This window comes from Zingiber officinale, chromosome 11B (assembly GCF_018446385.1).
Source record: "Zingiber officinale cultivar Zhangliang chromosome 11B, Zo_v1.1, whole genome shotgun sequence".
Taxonomy (NCBI): Eukaryota; Viridiplantae; Streptophyta; class Magnoliopsida; order Zingiberales; family Zingiberaceae; genus Zingiber; species Zingiber officinale.
This window is the reverse complement of record NC_056007.1, coordinates 84,549,422-84,570,906: the sequence shown is the minus strand read 5'-3', so window position 1 is coordinate 84,570,906 and position 21,485 is coordinate 84,549,422. Positions and strand designations below refer to the sequence as shown.

Genomic DNA, 21,485 nt, shown 5'->3' with positions numbered 1-21,485 from the left:
GGGGACAGCTGATGAGAATAGAAAAACAATAATAAATTAGGGCCATGTAGTAGATGGGTGGGAGAGGAACGTGGCGGTGGCGACGGGCGAGGATGGAAGGTGATCCAACTGCCAAGTCGTTAAGGAACATGAAACATGGTTGTTTTAAAATTATTATACCGGTGCAATCAATTCCCAAAATTGTGAAAGACCAACTACATATTACTAAATGAACTACGTATTAATCTATTTTTTTTATATATTAATTTACATCCAGTTATAGTACTTAAAGCTCGATAAATTACTTTCCAAGTCAACTGAGAATTATTACTATTACACACATTTTCCTACATTGCAGGAAAATTATTACTTTGACACGATATATTATAGAAACATAGAAAGTTAATCTCGACGGAGTAATAACTCCAATCGCAGTAAGACTCCATCATGCAAACTATCCACCATATGAAAATATCCGTACCTCCATTTCTTATTGAAGAAGAGGATGCCACAGAAGGTCCAAAATCCCATTACAAGTCCGAGCACGATGCTGATCCAAATCCACAACCACTCAGATCCTTCTTCGTGTGCATTAGTCTCATGTGGCTCACCACTCTGGTTTACTTTAGTATTGGAACAAAGCTTTGAAATTGGCGGCCCACACAATCCAGGATTTCCTGCATAGATGGATGGATCGTCGAGAGATTGGAGTTGCTGAAGAAATGGTATCCTTCCTGACAGATTGTTGTATGACAGATTTAAATGGCTCAAGAAGTGCAATGATGGAAGGGTCTCTGGTATGTTGCCTGAAAGTTCATTGTTGGACAGATCAAGAGATTCTAGCGACTCCATCCTTCCAATTTTTTGAGGAATGCTCCCGTTCAGGTGATTCATGGACAAGTTCAAATTAATTAGCCCTGCAAGATATCCAACTCCTGCAGGGATCTCTCCGACTAAGTTGTTGCATGAAAGATCAATACTTCTGATAAGGTCAGAAATGTATGAATAGTAGAGCATTTGGCCCTTCATTGCTAGTTCTACTTCGAGGTACTCCAGTTCTTCATTCCGAACTTGAGACGTTGATGCCATGGCACTGAAGTTCCAAATGTTGGGAGGTATGGTTCCTGACAAATTGTTGTGTGAGAGATCCAACATTTGAAGTTTTCCGGAATGTGCTAGTTGCTGAGGGATGTAACCGGAGAGATGGTTGGAACCGAGTATGAGAAATGCCAGTGATGATAATGTTTCTCCCATCCATGTCGGTATGCTCCCTGAGAAATTATTGTTGGAGAGATCAAGTAGCACTAACTCGGAACATGTCTGCAATGATGAAGAAATGCCGCCTGAAAGACCATTCTTACTCAATCGCAGTATCCGTAGGGATGTTAGAAAACCTATCGTGGTCGGAATTTCTCCGGAAAGAAGGTTGTTGTCCAAGTTTAGTATCTCTAGGCCATAGAGGGACTCCCCCAAACAATGAGGAATTTCACCTGAAAACTCGTTGCTTGAAAGATCAAGAAAAGAGAGCATCGTCCATTGACAGACTGACGAAGATATGGCTCCACTAAACTTATTGTCGGAAAGTGAGACAGAGTCAACGTATGGCCATATTGGCAATTGGCCTGAGAAGTAATTTCCGTCGAGCACTAAAGTTGAGAGTTCGACTGGTAATTTCTCCGGCAATGGACCTTCTAATAGATTGTCAACCAATCTTAACATATTCAAATTGGTATGCTCTGGAAAATTGGGCAGCTTGCCTTGTATATTGTTGTCGGAGAGCTCCAAATAATCAATAGTAAACTGAGAAATATTCCACACCCAATCAGGAAGAACTCCTGCAATCTCATTGCCAGACAAATCTAAGGAATTAATACGAGTTTGATGTCGTAGCCATGGTGGAAAAGAAGGTCCCAAATCACAATTTCCGAATCCAGCAACTTCAAGTTGAAACGGAGGAATCCAATCCTTGTGGACTGATATATTAAGGGAGTTGGAAGACAAATCTAGCAGTTCCAACTTTGTTAGATTATCTAAGTGGACCAGCGACAGGGCACCTTGGAAGGAATTGCCGCCAAGGTCTAATTCGGTGAGATTGCCAAACTTTCCTAAACTTCCAGGTATGAAACCATGAAGTAAATTCTCATTCAGATCAAGAGTAGTGAGACTCGTCAATTGCTGAATCCAACGGGGAAAGTTACCTGTCAGTTGATTACCTCCCAGATTCAACTCCTCCAATCTCCGTAGTTGTGCCATAGAACCAGGAATAGAACCCTCGAGCTCACGGTTGAATGATAAATCCAGGTGAGTGAGAGAGGACAGCCCCCCAATTGCATCAGGAATACCACCACGAAAGGCACAATAACTAAGATCAAGGTGTGCGAGGCTACTAAGATTCCAGAGCCACTCTGGCAAAACAGAGATGAGGGAGGGATTACCAGACAGATCAAATGTGATAAGAGAGGTGAAGTTATCAGCAAGGCTGGAAGAAATCGGGAAGCTGTTAATCCCACACTCTGACATTCGCAACACCTTAAGGCTAGCCGAAAGAGTAGACGCCACATTGGTGAGGGCCAAGTCCAAGCCGCTGAGGTCCAGGTGTTGGAGAGAAGAGAATTGAGTGAGCCAATCGAGAGTGTCAACATGCGAGTCCAAAGCAAATTGGAGATCAAGGTAGCGGAGGCGTGAGAGGTTCCCTATCTGAGGAGGAATTCCTCCGGTGAAGTATGAGGAAGAAAGGTTGAGGTATCTCAGTTCCTTAAAAGAGCCTATGAATTGCGGGAAGAGGACTCCGTGGAAATCATGGGAGCTGAGGTCCAAGTACTTCAACTCAGTTAAAGCAAGCAACGACGAGTTGATCTCGCGAACCTGCTGCGGAGAGGCATTGTAGTCGTATGCTGCGGGAGGATCATCCGGTGGCGGACTGGAATTCCTCAGCTTCAGCTTGATCACATGGCCGGTGGTGGGGTGGCAGATGACTCCCGGCCAACTGCAGCAATCGCCGTGAGCTCGACGACCCCAAGAAGAGAGCCGTGCACGGAGAGTGGGGATGTAGTTCATTCCGGCTCTGAATGCGAGGAGCGCATCCCGCTCGTGGGAAAGACACCCGCTCGTCGCCGTGAAAAGAATGGCCAGAAGGCACCACGAGAGGAGAGGCCGCGATAGCAGCAAAGGATTCATGGCGGCGATCGTAGCGTTCATCACAGCAAAGGACCTGAACTGAACGAGAGTATACATACTAATTAACAATTAACAGAGGTTTATGTTTTAATAAGAAATTGGAAAAGAAATAGTTGATGTGATAGGACTGGAAATTTGAGGATGAAGAACCTGAGTCACGTTTTAGTCAAGTCGTGTGGGCCTCCGCCTTGTGGCTTTGGTTTGTCAAGTCGTCGCCTTGTCATTTTCCCAGTCGGAAAGAGAGAAAATGCGGCACCATGAATTGTCTTTCGCTAGTCCTAACATTATAAAATTATTTAAATTATATATATATATATATATATATATATATATATATATATATATATATATATATATATATATATATATATATATGATCTCAAGCAAGATGAATATACTTTGATTTTCTTCATTTGTAATACTTATTAAAAATAATATTTTTATTGTCTATTCTCTTGACAAAAAATTGTCTCATATTGTGTAAATTTTTTACAAGTTCCTTTCTTAATAACTTTTGATGATAAATTATTTAAGTATTATCCGATGGTGTCCTTTATTAGTTAGCTCATGCTTTTCCGCTCTCGATTTCCTCGGAGGGATTTAGTGATTAGCGCATGAGGTATTGTTATCATGAGATCTGAGATTTTGAATCTCGGCAAAGTCAAGATAAATGTTTCCCTTATGTGCTAGTCACTATTCCAAAGGCTAGTAGCCGCCCGTGATTTACCTCCTCAGTATTGATCCTGAGACAAATTGATGGAAACACTAAGGACAAACTTGTACATATTCATCTTTTTACCATCATACTTTTACACTCTCGGTGTCCTAAGTCAAAACTGTAACAATCTACCTTATGACTAAGATACGGCGGCTTGCCAAGCAAAGTGCACTAGTAGGGTTTAGCATTGTAGGTGTGACTACTTTGATGATCAAATCATTATTAGGTTAAGATTTAGAGCTTGCTTACATGCCCGGTTTCAGACATAAGCTTTGGGCCCTGATTTTATTGAGACCCATTATTATTAACTTTTTAAAAAATATATTTAATAATTACAATTTAATTCTGGACAAAATCGTTGTTGAGGATTCCATTTTAAACGTGACCCTTCGATTTTCACGCCAATAGTCAACAGAACTCATTTATCAATTACAATGGAAACTTTAATTAATAATATATTAATTATAATTACTATATTCATCTACAAATCTATCTAAAGCCACCATCCGTCCACCACCAAATTTCATTTTCTTTTCATCATATTATTCTTTCCATATTTTAATTCACTGCTCTCAAATCTCATTCTTTATATTTTTTTTTCTGTCTCGTCGTCTCGTCGATGATTCTCTCAATCTTGTCACCAAATTTCATTTTCTTTTCATACATTATTCTTTCCATATTTTAATTCACTGCTCTCAAATCTCATTCTTTATATTTTTTTTTTCTGTCTCGTCGTCTCATCGAGTAATATTTTTTTCGATCTTTTCTTTTTTCTCGAAATGATTTTTATTATTTTGTATAAATAATAAATTATTGATAGAATGAACTCAAATATCGATGGAAAAATAGATTATTAGTAATTGTATGAAATTTTTTTCTCATTTTTTCTGTTTAGATGCAAGCAAATTACGATTAATACAAATCTGATTTATCATTTATGCAATTAAAAAATTATAAAATATGATTCATAAATTTTTAATACTCTTTAAGTGCACTTATCTAATTTATTCTTGTTAAGTGCAGTTTTTTATATACTATGATCCAGAGTTATCAATTCAAGTTCTGTTACAATAGAAAGATGAAGAGCTCATGCAAAATAATATATAAGACTAGTTGTATTTTGGAACATAGAAAAATCAAAGGTAGACAATATGTTTTTATTTAGATTATAATTTGATTCAAATGTTATGTAGACTTTAATTTTGTTTATTGAGTGTAATTAATATATTAGGAAAGGAGTGAAAAAAATAAAGTGCTAGAAAACAAAAGATAATGAATCAAACTACTGGAAGGATATTTTTTGCTCAAGTGCAACACAAATTGATAATTCTTCTTATTCATGTTATAATTCTATGTGCATTTGAATGTAGAAACAAATAACTAAATATATTTTTAGGAAAAAGAAAAGGGGCAACCTCCAACACGAGTCGAATTATTTCAGGTTTGCTTTACTCATGCCAATGGAAGTCCCTCAAGTAATGTTGTAGCAGAAAGATTGATAAACTACTTTATACTCTTCAATTTATTAATTTAAAGTGCTTTGTTTTAATTATCATTATGTGTTAAATGAGTATCAACATGTCATATGTTTATAAAGGTTGTAATGAATGAACTAGCAAATCAATTTTCTGAAGATTCTAATAATCTAGTGAGTCAAAATGATATATTTGCTCAAATTATCGGACCAGATAGACCTAGCCGAGTATGTATGCTTGGTGATGGTGTTAGTCCATCTGATTTATGGGGAGAAGTTCCTAATCATGGCACATGCAATCAACTAGTGATGAAACAAAAGATAAATTTAGAAAAAATGGATGAACAAGTTAAAAAGTAAGGCCAACATATTGTAATGTTAGAAGCAAAGATGTCTGATCAAACAAACCAAAATCCTATTTCAAATTGCAATAATAGTCAACACACATCATCAAGTAGTAATCCACAAACTTCTATTCCTTCTCGTCCATCTTTACGGGTAGGGGTTGTTTAATTCCTTTTTTATTATTATTATATATTCCACACATCTTTAAATTTTTATTCTCTTTTGCACTTTCATGTAACTTGGATGTTCTGTCTTGATCAAAAGTTTATTTGATTCAACAAAAATTATGGCAAAAGGAGTGCTTCATAGCATGGATCCAAATATTACAGTAGGAAGACAGACACTAGGACCAAATTGGTGTGAAGTACAAGTACAAGTTGTCCTAGAACCAGAAGAGAGTTAATTAGACCTTATGATTTTTTACAGAGGCTTGAGCATACACTTGGAGGAATGATAGCTTGGTCATATCATTTGGTATGCTTTTAACCTTTCATTTAAATATTATTAATTTATTATATTTATTGTGGTATTATAATTTTAAACAAATATGAAATGTATTTACAGTTAACAGTAAACGAATACTACTATTAGGTGGATTGATACTTTGCATTTTTCTCATTTATGGTATGATATCTAATGTTTTGAATTATTTTATTAACTTTTTATTTTCATTGTTTTATTTCACTAATACAAATATATGCATTGTATTTGTAGATGGCAGGTACATGGATTTTGCTTACAATATGATGGTTGAAGATGGTCCAACTAATTGTGTTTTTATTTCATAAGACTTTGTTAGTCTAAAATTTAATAGTTTGAATGTAGTGTGTAGATAGTTTTGGATGTAAATGACTTATCATTAGTATTGTAATTTTTAATTTGATTCAAGTTAGTGTTAGATGAATAAAAATTTCATATTAGCACTTTTAATTGTATTTTATTTTAAATGATTGATGTATTGTGATGATGTATAAATTTTGAATTTAGGTTATATATTCTAAATAATTATTCTTGTAGTGATAATTTTCAATGTCTTTATAAATTATTATAAATGATAATTATTAATGTCATTATAGCTTATTTAAGGTGACATTTTAAAATGATTTTATAAATTATGATTACTGACAACTTTTACTGTCCTTATAAAAATTTATAGGACACTTATAAATGTCAAAATAAATGAGTTTAGGTAACATTTAAATGTGCCCTTATTATGATAATAACAAGACATATATAAATGTCATTTAAATAGGATTTTTATTGATATTTTTATATTGTCGTTACATCCCTACATTGTGGCATTTTTAAAGTTAGTATTGATTTTGTATAACGACATTATAAAATGTCAAGAATGCAAGGATGATCTAAAATGACATCACTTTATAGGACGTTTTTCGGTAATGTCATTAAAACTTAAGTGTCATAAAAAATAAACTATATGGACATTTATGCGGGCCCTTAAAGACCATTATTCTTATAGTGAACTCATGGATTAGAGGAGCAATGCACTTAAGGCTAACACATTGGAGGTGGACCTTTCTAACTTAATATCTATGATTTTAAATGTTGTTAACGGTTTTGGTAAGCTATGAACACTCAGGTAACTCATATTTAATTTAGATAAAATATGGTTCAATGATATTTGGTGTTTAAATATGCGAAAATATCATTACTGGGTCATAGTGATGTTCACATATTAATAATACAAGTAACTAAATAGTCTGGTAACATAAAATCTTGTTTAATATATACATTTAACTGTCCATTTTTTAGAAATACATTAAACAGTATAATTGCTCGGGCTTTAGAACGGCAGTTGTATTTCTTTATAAGGTTTTGTGTGGCCCATTAACTTGACTATTCAAAACCCGTATATAATAATAAAAAATTAATCGATTCATTTTATTTCACTTGCTCCCTTTTCTTCATGGAAAATCTTATCCACGATCCAATTTCTTGGATAGGATGGAAATAGCTTCTTGTTCTATTCTCACTTTTCCCCAACCATATTTGAAGCCAAATCCACAAAATATATGACTGTGCGGTCTAGAAGGTAGAAGAAAGATTTAACAACTTTCTTTAACGTGATGTTATTAACTAGATTTCACATGCAATGAGCGAAAATAAAAAAGTAAAATTACAGAAGGCCATTAAGTGTCAGGGTGCTGGAATTTAAGCCACTCCACAAACCAAGGATTAAACTTTACAACCCACGTCGACTTGACTAGATTCCATCCACGATCTTATCCAAATCAAATCCACAAATGATGATCATTAAATGCTAGTAGTGGTTTTGGGAACGCAGGCCAACTTGTGACTAAATCTCCTCAACCTGTATCTTGCCTTGTTTTCCAACTTTTCATGATCGTCAACAATTGGATACAGGAGTTGATGGAGTCGCTAGCTTTCGGGGCCTTGGAATGTGAAACACGGGGACTTCTTGGTTCTTCGAGATCGTATACTTTCAGAATTTACTAAGAATATCTAAATGGGTAATGTTAAATGGTCAGAATCTGACCAGTTAGAATCAATACATGCAAGTATATACATGGGTATTTTAGTAATATCATATGTATACATTAATTACATGCATGTATTCTAATTGGAGGATAAAAAATTCTAACTGACCAGATTCTGACCAATAAAAATTATCGTATCTAAATTATTATAGACAAAAATTCAAAATGATATGGACTTTAAAATTAAAGTGTGACAAATTTCAAAATGACTAGGTGTGATTTTAAGATATTTGAAGATATTAATTTGTATTAACATTAGGGAAACTTTGAAAACAAAAGAAAAACAAAATGAAACATTGGGGAAAAATCATCTTAGCTCGAGCATGATAATTACTCTATTATTATTAATCACGTGCTTGCAGATTAAGCTTCTTTTCAAATAGGAAATTAATAGCACCTGATGTGGCAGAAAGAAGGGCCTATATACATGTGGTAGGGCCAAATCAGTCAAGTCGGTTAGTCGAAATTCAAGCAGAGGTGGAGATTAAAGTAGACCCCAGATTCAATCTTAGGGGACTCAGTCCACTTGACCCCTCAAACTTAGCCAATTTGACTCATCGAAATCGGTCCACTAGATTCCTTGGATTCAATCATGCCGACTTCTCAGAATCAATCAACCAGACTCTCGGGATTGTCCCATTAGACTCCAATTCATCAAAATAGGTCCACTGGACTCCCTTGACTCCTCAGGATTTGCTCACCAAACTCCAACTCTTTTAGGTTAATCTCTCCGACTCCTTTAGGTCAGTCCACCAGACTCCTACTCAAACTCAGTCTCTTTAACTCCTCAGGATTGACTCATCACTAGACTTCATCTTGGGCTCACACCCTACGTGGCCCGTGAGAAACCTAGGAGGCATGTAGACTAATCCCATCCGGAAATTGAGTCGGACAAAGGCTAGCGGTACTTCTGGAGTCTGACGAGTGTCAGGCTTTGTCTGACGGTGAATGACACGTGACGTCTTCCTATAGGTCTGAGGAGGGATCGGAGGGGCAATGAGCCCCAGACCGTTAGCATATGCCTTGATATGCGGTGATTATTCTCTGACAGGTTATTACAATTCCTTGTCTTGATTGTCGTATAGTGCGTGCCAACCCAGGTCCGTTAACCCTGGACTAGGTCCTCGTACCTGCCAACCTTGACCTGTGGGCACATACCTGCCTTCCCTAGTCTGTGTTTGTCGTCCCGTAAATTTAGATCTGTATGTCCAGCCCTGCATTCCCTCTTTTATCTTGTAAGTTCTGAACCGTACGTCCTGATCCACATATCATGTTCCGTATATCTTATCCTGTAAGTCTAGACCTGTAATCCTTAGTCCGCTTATCCTGACCTGTACATCTTGGTCTGTGTATCCTGTTATGCATGTCTTATCCTGTAAGTCTTGACCTATAAGCCTTAGTCCGCCTATCCTGACCTGACAACCTGTACGCTTTGGTCTATATATCCTGTTTTGCATGTCTTATCCGGTAAGACTTGATCTATAAGCCTTAGTTTGCATATCCTGACCTGCACGTCCTGATCCTGGTCCATGTATCCTACTTGCCATGTGTCATATAGGCCCAACCCCTAACCGCTCTGTAATCTTGACCTTTGACTGTCACGTAGGTTGGACCCTAGGCTTGACTTCTGACCGCTACGTGGGCTTGACTTCTGACCACCATGCAGGCTTGACTTCTGACCGCTACGTGGGTTTGACTTCTGACCGTCACCTAGACTTGACTTCTGACCGTCCTGTGGACTTGACTTCTGACCTCCACATGAATTTGACTTCTTACCATGTTAGTTATCTGATCCCTCTATCATGTACCATATCATGGACAATAAAATAACTACCTCATTCATGGACTCTTTCTTTCGGAGGACGTGGAGAATAATAGTACATATCTCAAAAAATGTGTGTAACGGAAGCATACGTTTCGAAACATGTGGTGAACAACTGCGCACGTTCCAGAGAGACATGCATATTCATAACCTTTTAAAGAATCATCTGCTTTAACGAGTATAGGTACGCGCACATAGATTTCTAACTTTTCTCCTCTACAACTTTTCATTTTCTCTGGCCTTGTACTAACTTGAGAGTTAGAATAATCACATCGAGTCCAACCTCAATATCTATTTTAACCTCTTACTAACTGTTTATAGGAACCTTATAAACCCCTTTATGATCATCTCCTCTGTAATCTTCTCCACTATAATTATTCTCCGCTGACTCACCAAATCATGATTTCAGACCGGAAGAACCATTAGGAGAAGCCATCAACTCAGTAGCAACCTAGAACTTTTGAGAAAAGTATCCAAAGAATTGTGGAAGATGAGAGTGAAGATAGGCGATGTATTGACTAAAAGGCAATAAACAAATCTTCACTTTTATTAGGCGCAATTCTCCCATTTTTTAGCACCAACTCAATCTGTCACCATTTATAGCTAGTATCGAATGAAACATGAGCATATATATATCTATATATATTTTGGATGATCAGGACATATACAACCACCAAAGCTTTACAGCCCTTTTACCATATATAGCTATAATTATAATGATATATAGAAGTAGCTAGCTAGTACGTACTCTTAGCCGACCACTTATAAGCTAAAATTCGGAATTGGGTTTACCCATCTCAACATTAGTAGTGCCTACGTGAATGTCATCATCTGAAATGAATCTGCTCCAAAACCAGTGGCCTTTCCAGACAAGTACCATCTCTTCAATCGGCACGTTTTTGGTCTCCGGGAGGAAGAGGGCGATGAAGGCGGTCATGATGACCACCCACCCGCAGAAGAAGTAGAAGATACCGAACTTGAAGCGGCAGAGCATGGCGAGGAAGGCTTGAGCAATGACAAAGGTGAAGAGCATGTTGACGGAAACGTTGATGCTCTGCCCCGCCGACCTGATCTCAAGAGGAAATATCTCGCTCGGAACCAGCCATCCAAGGGGACCCCAAGACCAAGCAAACCCCATCACGTAGATACAAACAAACAGGACCAGAAAACCGGCGTAGGTCTTCGGAAAGTGCCCCTCTCCACTGGTTCCCAGTGTGATTGCCATTAAAGTCCCGATCACAAACTGCAATCGAAGTCATGCATGCAGAATTACTAGCTACAAGTTGCGTGTCATCGAGGATACATAAATGCAACGGGTGATCTATTGGTACCTGACTTGTGAGCATTTGAAGCCCGCCCTCCAAGAAAAGCTTCCTTCGGCCGAGCTTGTCGACCGTGAAAATGGATACGAAGGTGGCGACCATGTTTACGGCTCCCGTGATGACGGCCGACATGAGAGAAGCGTCGTCGCCGAAATCCATTGCCTTGAAGAGCTCAGGGGCGTAGAACATGATCACATTGATGCCGGTCAGCTGCTGGAAGAAGGGGATGAGGATGGCCATGGTGAGCTGCGGGCGGTACTTTCTCTGGGTGATGTTAGCCCACGGGTGCTTCACCAGCTTCGACTCCTCGCTGGCCGCGACGAGGTCGTCGTACTCGTCGAGGATGTCGTCGGTGCCGCGAATGCGCCGGAGCATCCGCTTGGCCTGCTCGGAGTGGCCGCGCTCGATGAGGGAGTTGGGCGTGTCGGGCAAGAAGAGCGCGCCGACGGTGACGATGGCTGCGGGGACGGCGGCGAGTGCGAGGCCGACCCGCCACCCCCAGCCGCCCTTGATCTTGGCGGTGCCGTAGTTGATGAGGTCGGCGCAGAGGATTCCGGTCGTGATCATCAGCTGGAATCCGATATTAAGCATGCCACGGAGGCGCGCCGGAGCCATTTCCGAGAGATAAAGTGGGACCGACTGCAAAAGAAACAAAAACAGAGACTTCTTTTATCCACGTAAGTAATTCTTGTTTATATGAATATGAATTGGATAGTTATTATTCATCTCTTTAATCTTTCTCTATAAAAGAAATTATTTTAAAGGAAGTTATTTCTCTTAACAGCATGAATTCGAGGAAACAGAGTAGACACGTTTACGATGTGGACTACTGTGAAATAAATAACTTGTCCTGCCAAAAAATTAAAAGATTCCTAATGTTGATTGATGCCAACTCTTTACTAACCACAAGCTACCCTAATGTTGTATATCAATAAAGATAGCTAATAGAATGAACTAACAACCTCGATAAAATTAAGTTGATTAGTACGAAACAGAGTTATTATCATAAAATAAGTGTTCAATTTTGACAAAGTCAAGGAAAAAAAATCCTTCCTCCGTCCTGGTCAATTACAGCTCCTCAATTTATCTCCTCATAAATGATCGTGAGCTTGATCGTATGAGATTACTAGGATGATGAATTTCGTCTTTTACTATCATAATAAAACGAACCAACAAAAATCAAGTCACAAAATCATTTTAGTGTAACTGAGAAATGTTATGTTTTCTGGTTCTTTCAATTTCAGTTACGTTAGGGATGACAATTCATCCAAACCCGATGAAGAATCCGACATCAGACCCGAATGGAGGAGGGTATGGAGGGACTTATCAATACTCGATATCCGCCCCGAATATCCGATTAAATAATATATATACATATATTAAATAAAATTGTCTTTTTCCAAAATCAAATTACTATTTTTATTGATATTATGAGGATTTTAATCTATTTTTTAATTATATATATATATTTTAATAGATTGTTAATTTTAATATATTTTTGTTGAATGATAATAGTTGGATAGAAAGAAAAAAAATTATAACTATAGAAGATATCCGATCATTTAATGGGTATGGGTATACTCATCGAAGATTCTATATCCGATGGATATGAGAACGGAGGATATAAAATTCGACCGACCCATTATTATCCTAGTTTCAGTGTCCAAAAGTGTTGGAAATTAAAGACGATGGAGAGCAACCTGATTGGCAAAGCCGACGCCGATTCCGAGGAGGATGCGTCCGAGGATGAGCATGAGCACATTCTGGGCGGCTCCATTGATCGCCGCGCCGACGAGGAACGTGATCCCTCCGCCGAGCATAGACCACCTGCGACCGAACGCCCTCGTCACCGTCGAAGCGAAGAAGGAGGCGATGAGCGCCGCCAGGTACAGCGACGACGTGAAGGTCGTCAGCAGCTGGCTGTCGAACGTGCAGTATTTGTTGTTGCTGGTGTCCCGTTTCTTGTTCCGGTAGACGTCGGGGAAGAACTCCTCCAGGAACGAGTCCATCGTAGTCACTCCACCTACCCAACCCAACGCCGATTTCCCCACAATCACAATCATATCCAAACGATTCAGACACTATTCGAGGGGAGATGGAGACCATTAATAGACATCAAATGCTCTCACCGGAGATGCCGATGTCGTAGCCGAAGATGAGGCCGCCGGTGGCGGCGACGACACAAGTGAAGAAGACGAAAACAGTAAGGTTGCCCGGGTACTCCTTGCCGCTGCCAGATTGGACTATCGCGCCTCCCGCCATCGCAGAGGACTCCAAGAGCAGAGGAATAGAAGAAGAAGAGGCTCGAGTGGATGCGAGACGGTTAGAGGAAGCGGGTTTAAATTGAGAAGGTGGGAGGCGTTGTTGGTTATCGAGCCAATCCGCGTACCGATATGGAACGGGAAATCGCAGCCGTTGATTTGGAAATTAGAAACCGATATAATGAGTGTTTTTTATGGCCATCGGCTGTCCTTCAACCTTATCCTCTTTAGCATTTAATTGTGTCACGCTCACGGATGAAACCGGTATAATGAGTGATTTTTTTAGCCATCGGCTGTGGGCAGGCACTAAATATTCAAGTCGAGGTTCAGGTTTATTCGATAAGATAATTGAGTCAACTAAATCCAAAGTTAAAATAAATTAAGTTTTTAAAATGGTTGTTAAAGTTTAATTTAATTATTTTTTTTAAGTTTGATTTAAATTTGACTTGACTTAAATTTATTTTATTTACATATTCTTAAACTCTCAATTTAAATATTATCGATCTCACAATTTAAAATATTTAATTATTTAAAATTTTTATTTTAATTAATTATTGAATTTGATCATTTAAATTTATCTAATAGTTTAAAAAATAATATTTAGCGTTGATAAAAATTTTATTAACATGATTTATGAACGTTATTTATTAGTATTATTCATAAATATTTATAAATATTAATGAGTATAAATATTTATTTATTTAATTTAATAAATTATCATCATAAATGAACTCTTACTTACTCTAACACTAAATTTATTAACGAATCTTAGATTCATTTGCGACCTCACTCACTGTGTCTTATTTTTCAACCTTATTCTCTTTCGCATTTAATTATGTCACGCCCACTGATTCGACTGAAGAGTTTATAATTACCAAAATTAAAATTTTAATAAATGCTAGTTTAGAATAACTTCGAAATTTTAAATGTTATTTTAATTTTGTTTTAGAATTATTGTTCGATATCATTATATCACTCAACTCTACTCATGACGATCTAATCCTGATCGATCCTAAACTCGTATAAAAGAGGAGGATTGCATTAGATTACTAGCCACCGTTAAAATTATGGTAAATATTCAATGAATGAATTTATTAAACTATTATGTTAATATTAGGTTGTTCCTCGGAAGGAACGCGTTGCAGGGTCCGACTGTAATGTCTCGGCAAAGATCACTAGCTACATTTTCAGAACTCGGATATAGCGCTAAATATGTAAGAGTTCGCATTGCAAGATCCGATTGTAACGTATTAGCAAAGACTGTTACATCTCCATGAGAACTTTGGTGTAATGTTAAATAAACAAGAGTTCTCACACCATAAGTTGGATAAGGACCAATACAATAGGAAAACTAATAATCTAATATTTGGAACATGAAATATAGGAACTCTCACTAGTTCCTATGCTTTAAGTTATGGTACACAGGAAAGAGTAAAGCAAGAAATGGAGTTGGTATGTTGTAGATAGTTCGTTAAAGAATGAAGTTGTAGAAGTAGTTAGAAAAGGAGATAGAATTATAACCCTTAAAATAATAATAGCAAAAGAAACTATGAACATAATTATCATATATGCACCACAAGTAGGATTAGATGAAACTGTCGAATCAAGATTTTGGGACAACTTAGATAAAATATTATAAAATATTTTGTTAAATGAAATGATTTTAATAGAAGGTCATTTAAATGGGCATGTCGGAGTGAAAAATAAGGAATATGAGAGAGTACATGGGGGTTCTGAGTTTGCTACTAGAAATGAGGAAGAGAAAACTATATTAGATTTTGTGATAATATATTAGCTAATACATTTTTTAAGAAAAGAGAAGAACGCTTAGTCACGTTCAAAAGTGGGAATAATAAATCGCAAATTGACTCTCTTATGGTTAGGAAGAAGGATAGAAAGTTTTGTAAAGATTGCAAGCTCATTCCTAGAGAAAACTTAACTACTTAACATATGTTAATAGTGTTGGATATATACATCAAGCATAATATCTGATCCTGTCCGAACCAGAAGTCAGCAGACGCTGGGCACGTGACGCTCCAAGGCTCGCTGATGTAGGTCTCCAACTAGTGTCGAGATGCTCCGGCTATCCTGCACAGAAGTCGAGCCGGGAAGGGGATTCCCAGCGACGACCCTCCGACGCTCAAGTCAGGTAAATCACGATGAACAAGGTGGCTCCAGAAGTCTCAGAGTACATACCCCCCTTCCTGTCGATGAAACCTGAGATTCTTTATATAGAGCTGTGAAAGGTTTGGGCACGCGTACCAGGGTGCATAAGTGTCCCCTGTCCTATCCTAGGTATGCGGCTGTCAGAAAGCTTACCTGTCCTTTCCTAGGTACGCGGCTGTCAGAAAGTTTACCTGGCCCATATCGCTACAGTCAAAGCATGCCCTCGATGGGACAGCAGAATCCCCTGTCACAAGATTTGGAGCATGACACACACGTGAAACCTACAGGTTGTCAGAGAAAGAAATCCTCTGGCCATTTCCTTTGCTCCAAACTTGTAGTCCGAGCGGAAAGATACCTAAACATCCGACCGACATCCGCAGGGTTTACTTGTGCTTGGGAGACTAACAAACAGGGTGCTTTATGATCGTGATCGGTCAAAGGTCACCGGTCCATGACCTTTTAATCGAGGCCGGAACCTCGATTTGACAGGTGCCTACCAACTATGAGTGCAAACCGGCCGGACCTTCCGGGTACTCGATTCCATCGGCCGGCAGGCAGTCTCGTCTATGGCCGTCCGTCCGGCCGGACCACACTCTCCTCCGGGTGGGCGGCTGTTCCGGTGACTTCCACTTGGCGTTGACTTTGCAAGAGAAGGGGCCGCTCTTACTACCGGATCACTTGCCTTCCCTTCAAGTCTAGTCGAAGGAGGCGCATAGTCCGACTGACTGGACTGTGAGTCTAGCCGAACGGCTCTTCCATGCTAATCTTCTCCGCCCGGTCAGCGGCAGAGGTATCCTTGAATGAATCAATGATGGCTTTCGCCGGATCTCCTTGCGTTCTGCGCCAATCTTCGACATCAATGTCGATCATACCTTCATTAAATGCTCCGAATGATTGACTGCCACATGGAGCAATGCCATCAGAGTACGGAGGCGGTTGCATGATATTTTGATGTGACCGAAGCAATTCGAAATAAACGGCTAGATGTATGCATTGATTCCCGTGACCTGGATCCGACGGTGGAGGCCGACCGGCCTCACCTATAATTCCTTCTTCGCCAATTCGCCGGCTGGTTTTGGCTTTTGGGGGGACTGGCGCTTCCTGCAATCTTCCCCGAGAAGGAAATCAGGAGCCACCGAGCAAGGATGCGACGTTCCCGTCGACCTGCCGCTGCCGTCGTCTCGATCTCTTCTTCATCTTCCGATCAAGAGTGGCGGGGATCCGATTCGGACGATTTCGAAAGGAAGAGGAAGATGTGGACGCGCGCGTAGCACTGATCCCTCTCCAGAACTTAGCCAATAGCCACATGCAAGCGGCTACGGGGGTAAGTTCTTCGTTGTTTTTTTGTTTTACCTAAAATATTTCCGCTCGGCTTCTAACAACTGTGACTTCTCGTTTCAGAGGTGGGTAGAAGAGATAGCCGCCTGGCTATGGCAGACTAGGAGATAAGACAACTGCGGGCGGCAGGCGGTCTGAGCGGCTCCCAAGGCCCTTCCTACTCCGAGCTGCAAAAAGAGCTGAAGAAAGCTCAAACTCTGCTGGCTGCTGAGCAGAAGAAAACAGCTGACCAGGCCCACGCCCTAGCCGAGTCCGAGCGACAGGTCAAGTCGCTTGACACAAAGATAACTCTGGCCACCACTCGGAAGAACACAGCCATCTCCGATCTGGAGAAGAAAAACGTGGAGGCCCGGGGCCTGGAGTTGAAGATAAAGGAGCTGACGGAGCAGCTCGATCGGGAGAAGGCAGGCCGCTCGGCCGATGCGGAGAAGATTGAACGTCTGAATGAGGCCCTCACAAGCTCCCAGGCAACCTTCAAGGAATACCAGGATGCCGAGCCGAGCCGAGTCGCCGCTCTCCGACAAAGTTACATCCGATCGCCCGAGTTCTCGGAGAAAATTTGCGAGCGGATGTACTCGGCTTTCGACCTGGCAATTACGGCCACTATGACCTATCTGAAGTCGAAGGGCCTTCTTCCGGAGTCCACCAATATTCCAGCCGGCGATCAAGTGGAGCTCCTGAGCAACATTCCGAGGGACCTCTACGACTACATCGAGTAATTTTTGTAATTTCGCCGCTCGGCTGAACATGAACCTTTTTGTACTTAGGCCACTCGACCTAAGGTTCTAATTTTAATGAAATGCTTTCCTTTCGTGTACTCTATCTTTTTGCACTGTTCCCTGGCTAACACTTGTACGGTCCGCTCGTCTTCTATCACATCATACCTTGGGCATTCGAGGTGCATTCTTCCAGAATGAAGTGTTTTCCCCAGCTCTTCCGTCCGGCCGAATATCAATCTGGGATGCTAGACAGAATCGCTCGCTATAAGCCGATCCGAACCTTTTATACCTAGAGTCCGATCGGCAAATAGCTTCGGTCCGAATCGGCGGGGAATACGAATAATCGCAGTGTCGACGATATTCCGCTCGGATTATTAGATGCCGGCTCGTCTTGATTTTTAACGACGGTGCTCGGCGGCTTTCCGCTCGCGGCGCGCTCTCGATCTTTAACGACGGAGCTCGCCGTATTCCGCCGGAGGGTTTATAGACGCTGGCTCTTGATTTTTAACGACGGTGCTCGCCGGATATTTATAGCCGGTCGGCGCTCGATCTTTAACGACGGAGCTCGCCGTATTCCGCCGGAGGGTTTATAGACGCCGCCTCTTGATTTTTAACGACGGTGCTCGCCGGCGGATATTTATAGCCGGTCGATCTTTAACGACGGAGCTCGCCGGCGCGGAGGTTTATAGACGCCGGCTCTTGATTTTTAACGACGGTGCTCGCCGGCGATATTTATAGCCGGTCGGCGGCCTCGATCTTTAACGACGGAGCTCGCCGGTATTCCGCCGGAGGGTTTATAGACGCCGCCTCTTGATTTTTAACGACGGTGCTCGCCGGCGCGGATAGCTAGACGGCCTCTCGATCTTTAACGACGGAGCTCGCCGGCCGCTCGGAGGGTTTATAGACGCCGCTCGCCTCTTGATTTTTAACGACGGTGCTCGTCGGCGCGGATATTTATAGCCGGTCGGCTCTCGATCTTTAACGACGGAGCTCGCCGGTATTCCGCCGGAGGGTTTATAGACGCCGCTCGCCTCTTGATTTTTAACGACGGTGCTCGCCGGCGCGATATTTATAGCCGGTCGGCGGCTCGATCTTTAACGACGGAGCTCGCCGGCTCCGAGGGTTTATAGACGCCGGTCCCTTGATTTTAACGACGGTGCTCGTCGGCGCGGATATTTATAGCCGGTCGGCGCTCGATCTTTAACGACGGAGCTCGCCGGTTCCGCCGGAGGGTTTATAGACGCCTCGCCTCTTGATTTTAACGACGGTGCTCGGCGCGGATATTTATAGCCGGTCGGCGCGGCTCTCGATCTTTAACGGCGGAGCTCGTCGGTATTCCGCTCGGAGGGTTTATAGACGCCGGCTCGTCTCTTGATTTTTAACGACGGTGCTCGTCGGCGCGGATATTTATAGCCGGTCGGCGCGGCTCTCGATCTTTAACGACGGAGCTCGTCGGTATTCCGCTCGGAGTTGCTCTTCGCCTTTCCCCCAGCTTGGATAATGCCCTCCTGGCCGCACGGCTCAGGATCTACTTCATCGAGTATTTTGGCTCGGATAATATACCTCCGTTCGAAGGGTACGGGGCCTTCGATCTTCGAGCGTTTGGCTTGACCAATTTAATTCCGGCCGAACGGCACGGGTTATTTGCTTACAAGTCTAACCACATAAACCTCCCGGCCGATCGGCCTGGGGGCCTTCGCGCTACGATGATAATGCCTTATATTCGCTCCTTTGACTTTTCATCTCTGCATTTTAAGTATTTAGTCGAAAAATGAAATACACAGGGTGATTTACAGTGATACACCTTTCACCCTGCCCGGTAAGGCTGGAGGTGGTTCGCGCTCCACGGCCTATCTAGCTGCCGTCCGTCCTCATCCTGATAATAGCGCCCGAGCGGAGCTTTCGATGATTTTGAAAGGGCCTGCCCATGCCAACTTGCCGACGTCGCCGACCGGCTTGACTTTCTTCCGGACAAGATCGCCGACTTGGAACGATCCGGGAATTACCCCGGTTGTAGTTTTGCTTCATCCACTGACGTACGCCATCAGCCGAACGGACGCCTTTGCCCTCTCCTCTTCTACCAAGTCCACCCATGTTTCTTCGCTCGGTGTTGTCATCATCATAGTTCCGGATCCTGGCCGACTCAACGCCGACTTCGACCGGTATGATAGCCTCACCGCCATATACCAAATGGAACGGTGTGACTCCGTCCCTTCTTTTGGCGTCGTCGGATAGCCCACACATCCGGCCAACTCCCTCCCAAATGGTCGAGCCGAGCGCGCAGAATACGAAGAATTTCCCGGTTGGCGACTTCAGCTTGACCGTTGCTCTGAGGATAGGCCACGGACGTGAAAAGTTGCTCGATGCCGTAGCTTTGGCACCAATCCTCCAACATCTTCCCTGTGAACTGCCGCCCGTTGTCGGACACCAGTCGGCGAGGGATGCCGAACCGACAAATGATGTGCTGCCAGATAAATGATCTTTGCTAGCGGCTCGGCCTCCACCCACTTGGAGAAATAATCTACCGCCACTAGTAAAATTTTCTCCCGGTCGCCATCGGAAATGGACCCACAATATCCATTCCCCACCGATCGAACGGACATGAGATGGTTGATGCCTTCATCTCCTCTGCCGGTCGGTGGGAGAAGTTGTGATACTCGGCATGAAAGGCATGTAGATACTGTCCGAGCGGCATCTGCTTGTAAAGTTGGCCAAAAGTATCCGGCCAAGAGGATCTTCTTGGCTAACGAGCGTCCGCCCGGATGACCTCCACATGATCCTTGATGTACTTCCTGGAGGATGTAAGATGAGTCCTCCGAGCTTACACATTTTAGCAGAGGACGCGAGAAAGCTTTCTTGTAAAGCTGATCTCCGATGAGTGTAAACCGACCGGCTCTTCTTCTGAGGAGCCGGGCTGCATATTCATCGGATGGTGTGGTGCCCGAACGGAGGAATTCTATAATAGGTGTCCTCCAGTCACTTGGAAACGCGAGGCCTTGCCTCCGGTCGACATGCGCCACCATCAGCGTTTTTTCAATTGGCTGCTGAATGGCGATCGGCGTTATTGAGCTCGCGAGTTTGGCCAACTCATCGGCCGCCTGGTTCTCCGTTCGGGGAATCTTCTGAATAAGCACCTCTCGGAAAGTAGCTTTGAGTTTCTCAAAGGCCTCAGCGTAGAGTTTAAGCCGAACACAGTTGATTTCAAAGGTGCCGAAAAGTTGCTGAGGCCAACTGTGAATCCGAATGGAGAGTTACCCGACCGGCCCCACATGTCGGCCTGTAATCCGCTATAAGGGCCTCATACTCGCCTCATTGTTGGTGGCCTTGTAGTCCAACCTGACGGATAGGTGCATCTTTTCTTCTTGTGAGATAAGTAATATCCCAATCCCGCCCGAGTCGAGTGGAAGACCCATCCACATATATCTTCCACGAGCTTCGGGCTCGGACTTCGGTCACAAAATCAGCCAAGGATTGGGCTTTAATCGCCGAGCGGGCTGGTATCGGATGTCAAACTCACTTCTGTCGTCCACTTGATAAGCCGTCCTGACGCTTCGGATTCAACAGACTCTTCCGAGTGGACTGCTCGTCCGACAATGATTGTGTGGGCCAAGAAATACGGCCGAGCGGCTAGAACCAATGCAAAGG

The 21,485-nt window shown here is 42.0% G+C and overlaps 2 protein-coding genes across 2 annotated transcripts; both read right to left on the bottom strand.

Moving 5' to 3' along the window:
- Window positions 1-381: 381 nt before the first annotated feature.
- On the bottom strand, window positions 382-3,177 carry LOC122034116 (receptor-like protein EIX2). The gene has a single exon (XM_042593243.1). The coding sequence runs from the start codon at window positions 3,175-3,177 to the stop codon at window positions 382-384; it is 2,796 nt and encodes a 931-aa protein (XP_042449177.1).
- A 7,394-nt stretch (window positions 3,178-10,571) lies between these two features.
- On the bottom strand, window positions 10,572-13,687 carry LOC122035323 (sugar transport protein MST3-like). Its single transcript, XM_042594735.1, has 4 exons — window positions 13,486-13,687; window positions 13,057-13,379; window positions 11,366-11,995; window positions 10,572-11,277 (listed from the first exon to the last, which is right to left on the bottom strand). Exons 1-4 carry the CDS (start codon window positions 13,616-13,618, stop codon window positions 10,804-10,806), a joined length of 1,560 nt encoding a protein of 519 aa, XP_042450669.1. The 5' UTR covers window positions 13,619-13,687; the 3' UTR covers window positions 10,572-10,803.
- Between the last annotated feature and the right edge of the window lie 7,798 nt (window positions 13,688-21,485).

Bases quoted from the DNA above. Each gene is read 5' to 3' on its own strand.
- LOC122034116 (XM_042593243.1), bottom strand. From the start codon at position 3,177: ATGAACGCTACGATCGCCGCCATGAATCCTTTGCTGCTATCGCGGCCT.
- LOC122035323 (XM_042594735.1), bottom strand. From the start codon at position 13,618: ATGGCGGGAGGCGCGATAGTCCAATCTGGCAGCGGCAAGGAGTACCCG. The intron at 11,996-13,056 runs GTTGCTCTCCAT...TTTCTTTTGCAG, and splicing joins GCGTCGGCTTTGCCAATCAG to TCGGTCCCACTTTATCTCTC. The intron at 11,278-11,365 runs GTACCAATAGAT...CTTCGATTGCAG, and splicing joins TTCAAATGCTCACAAGTCAG to TTTGTGATCGGGACTTTAAT.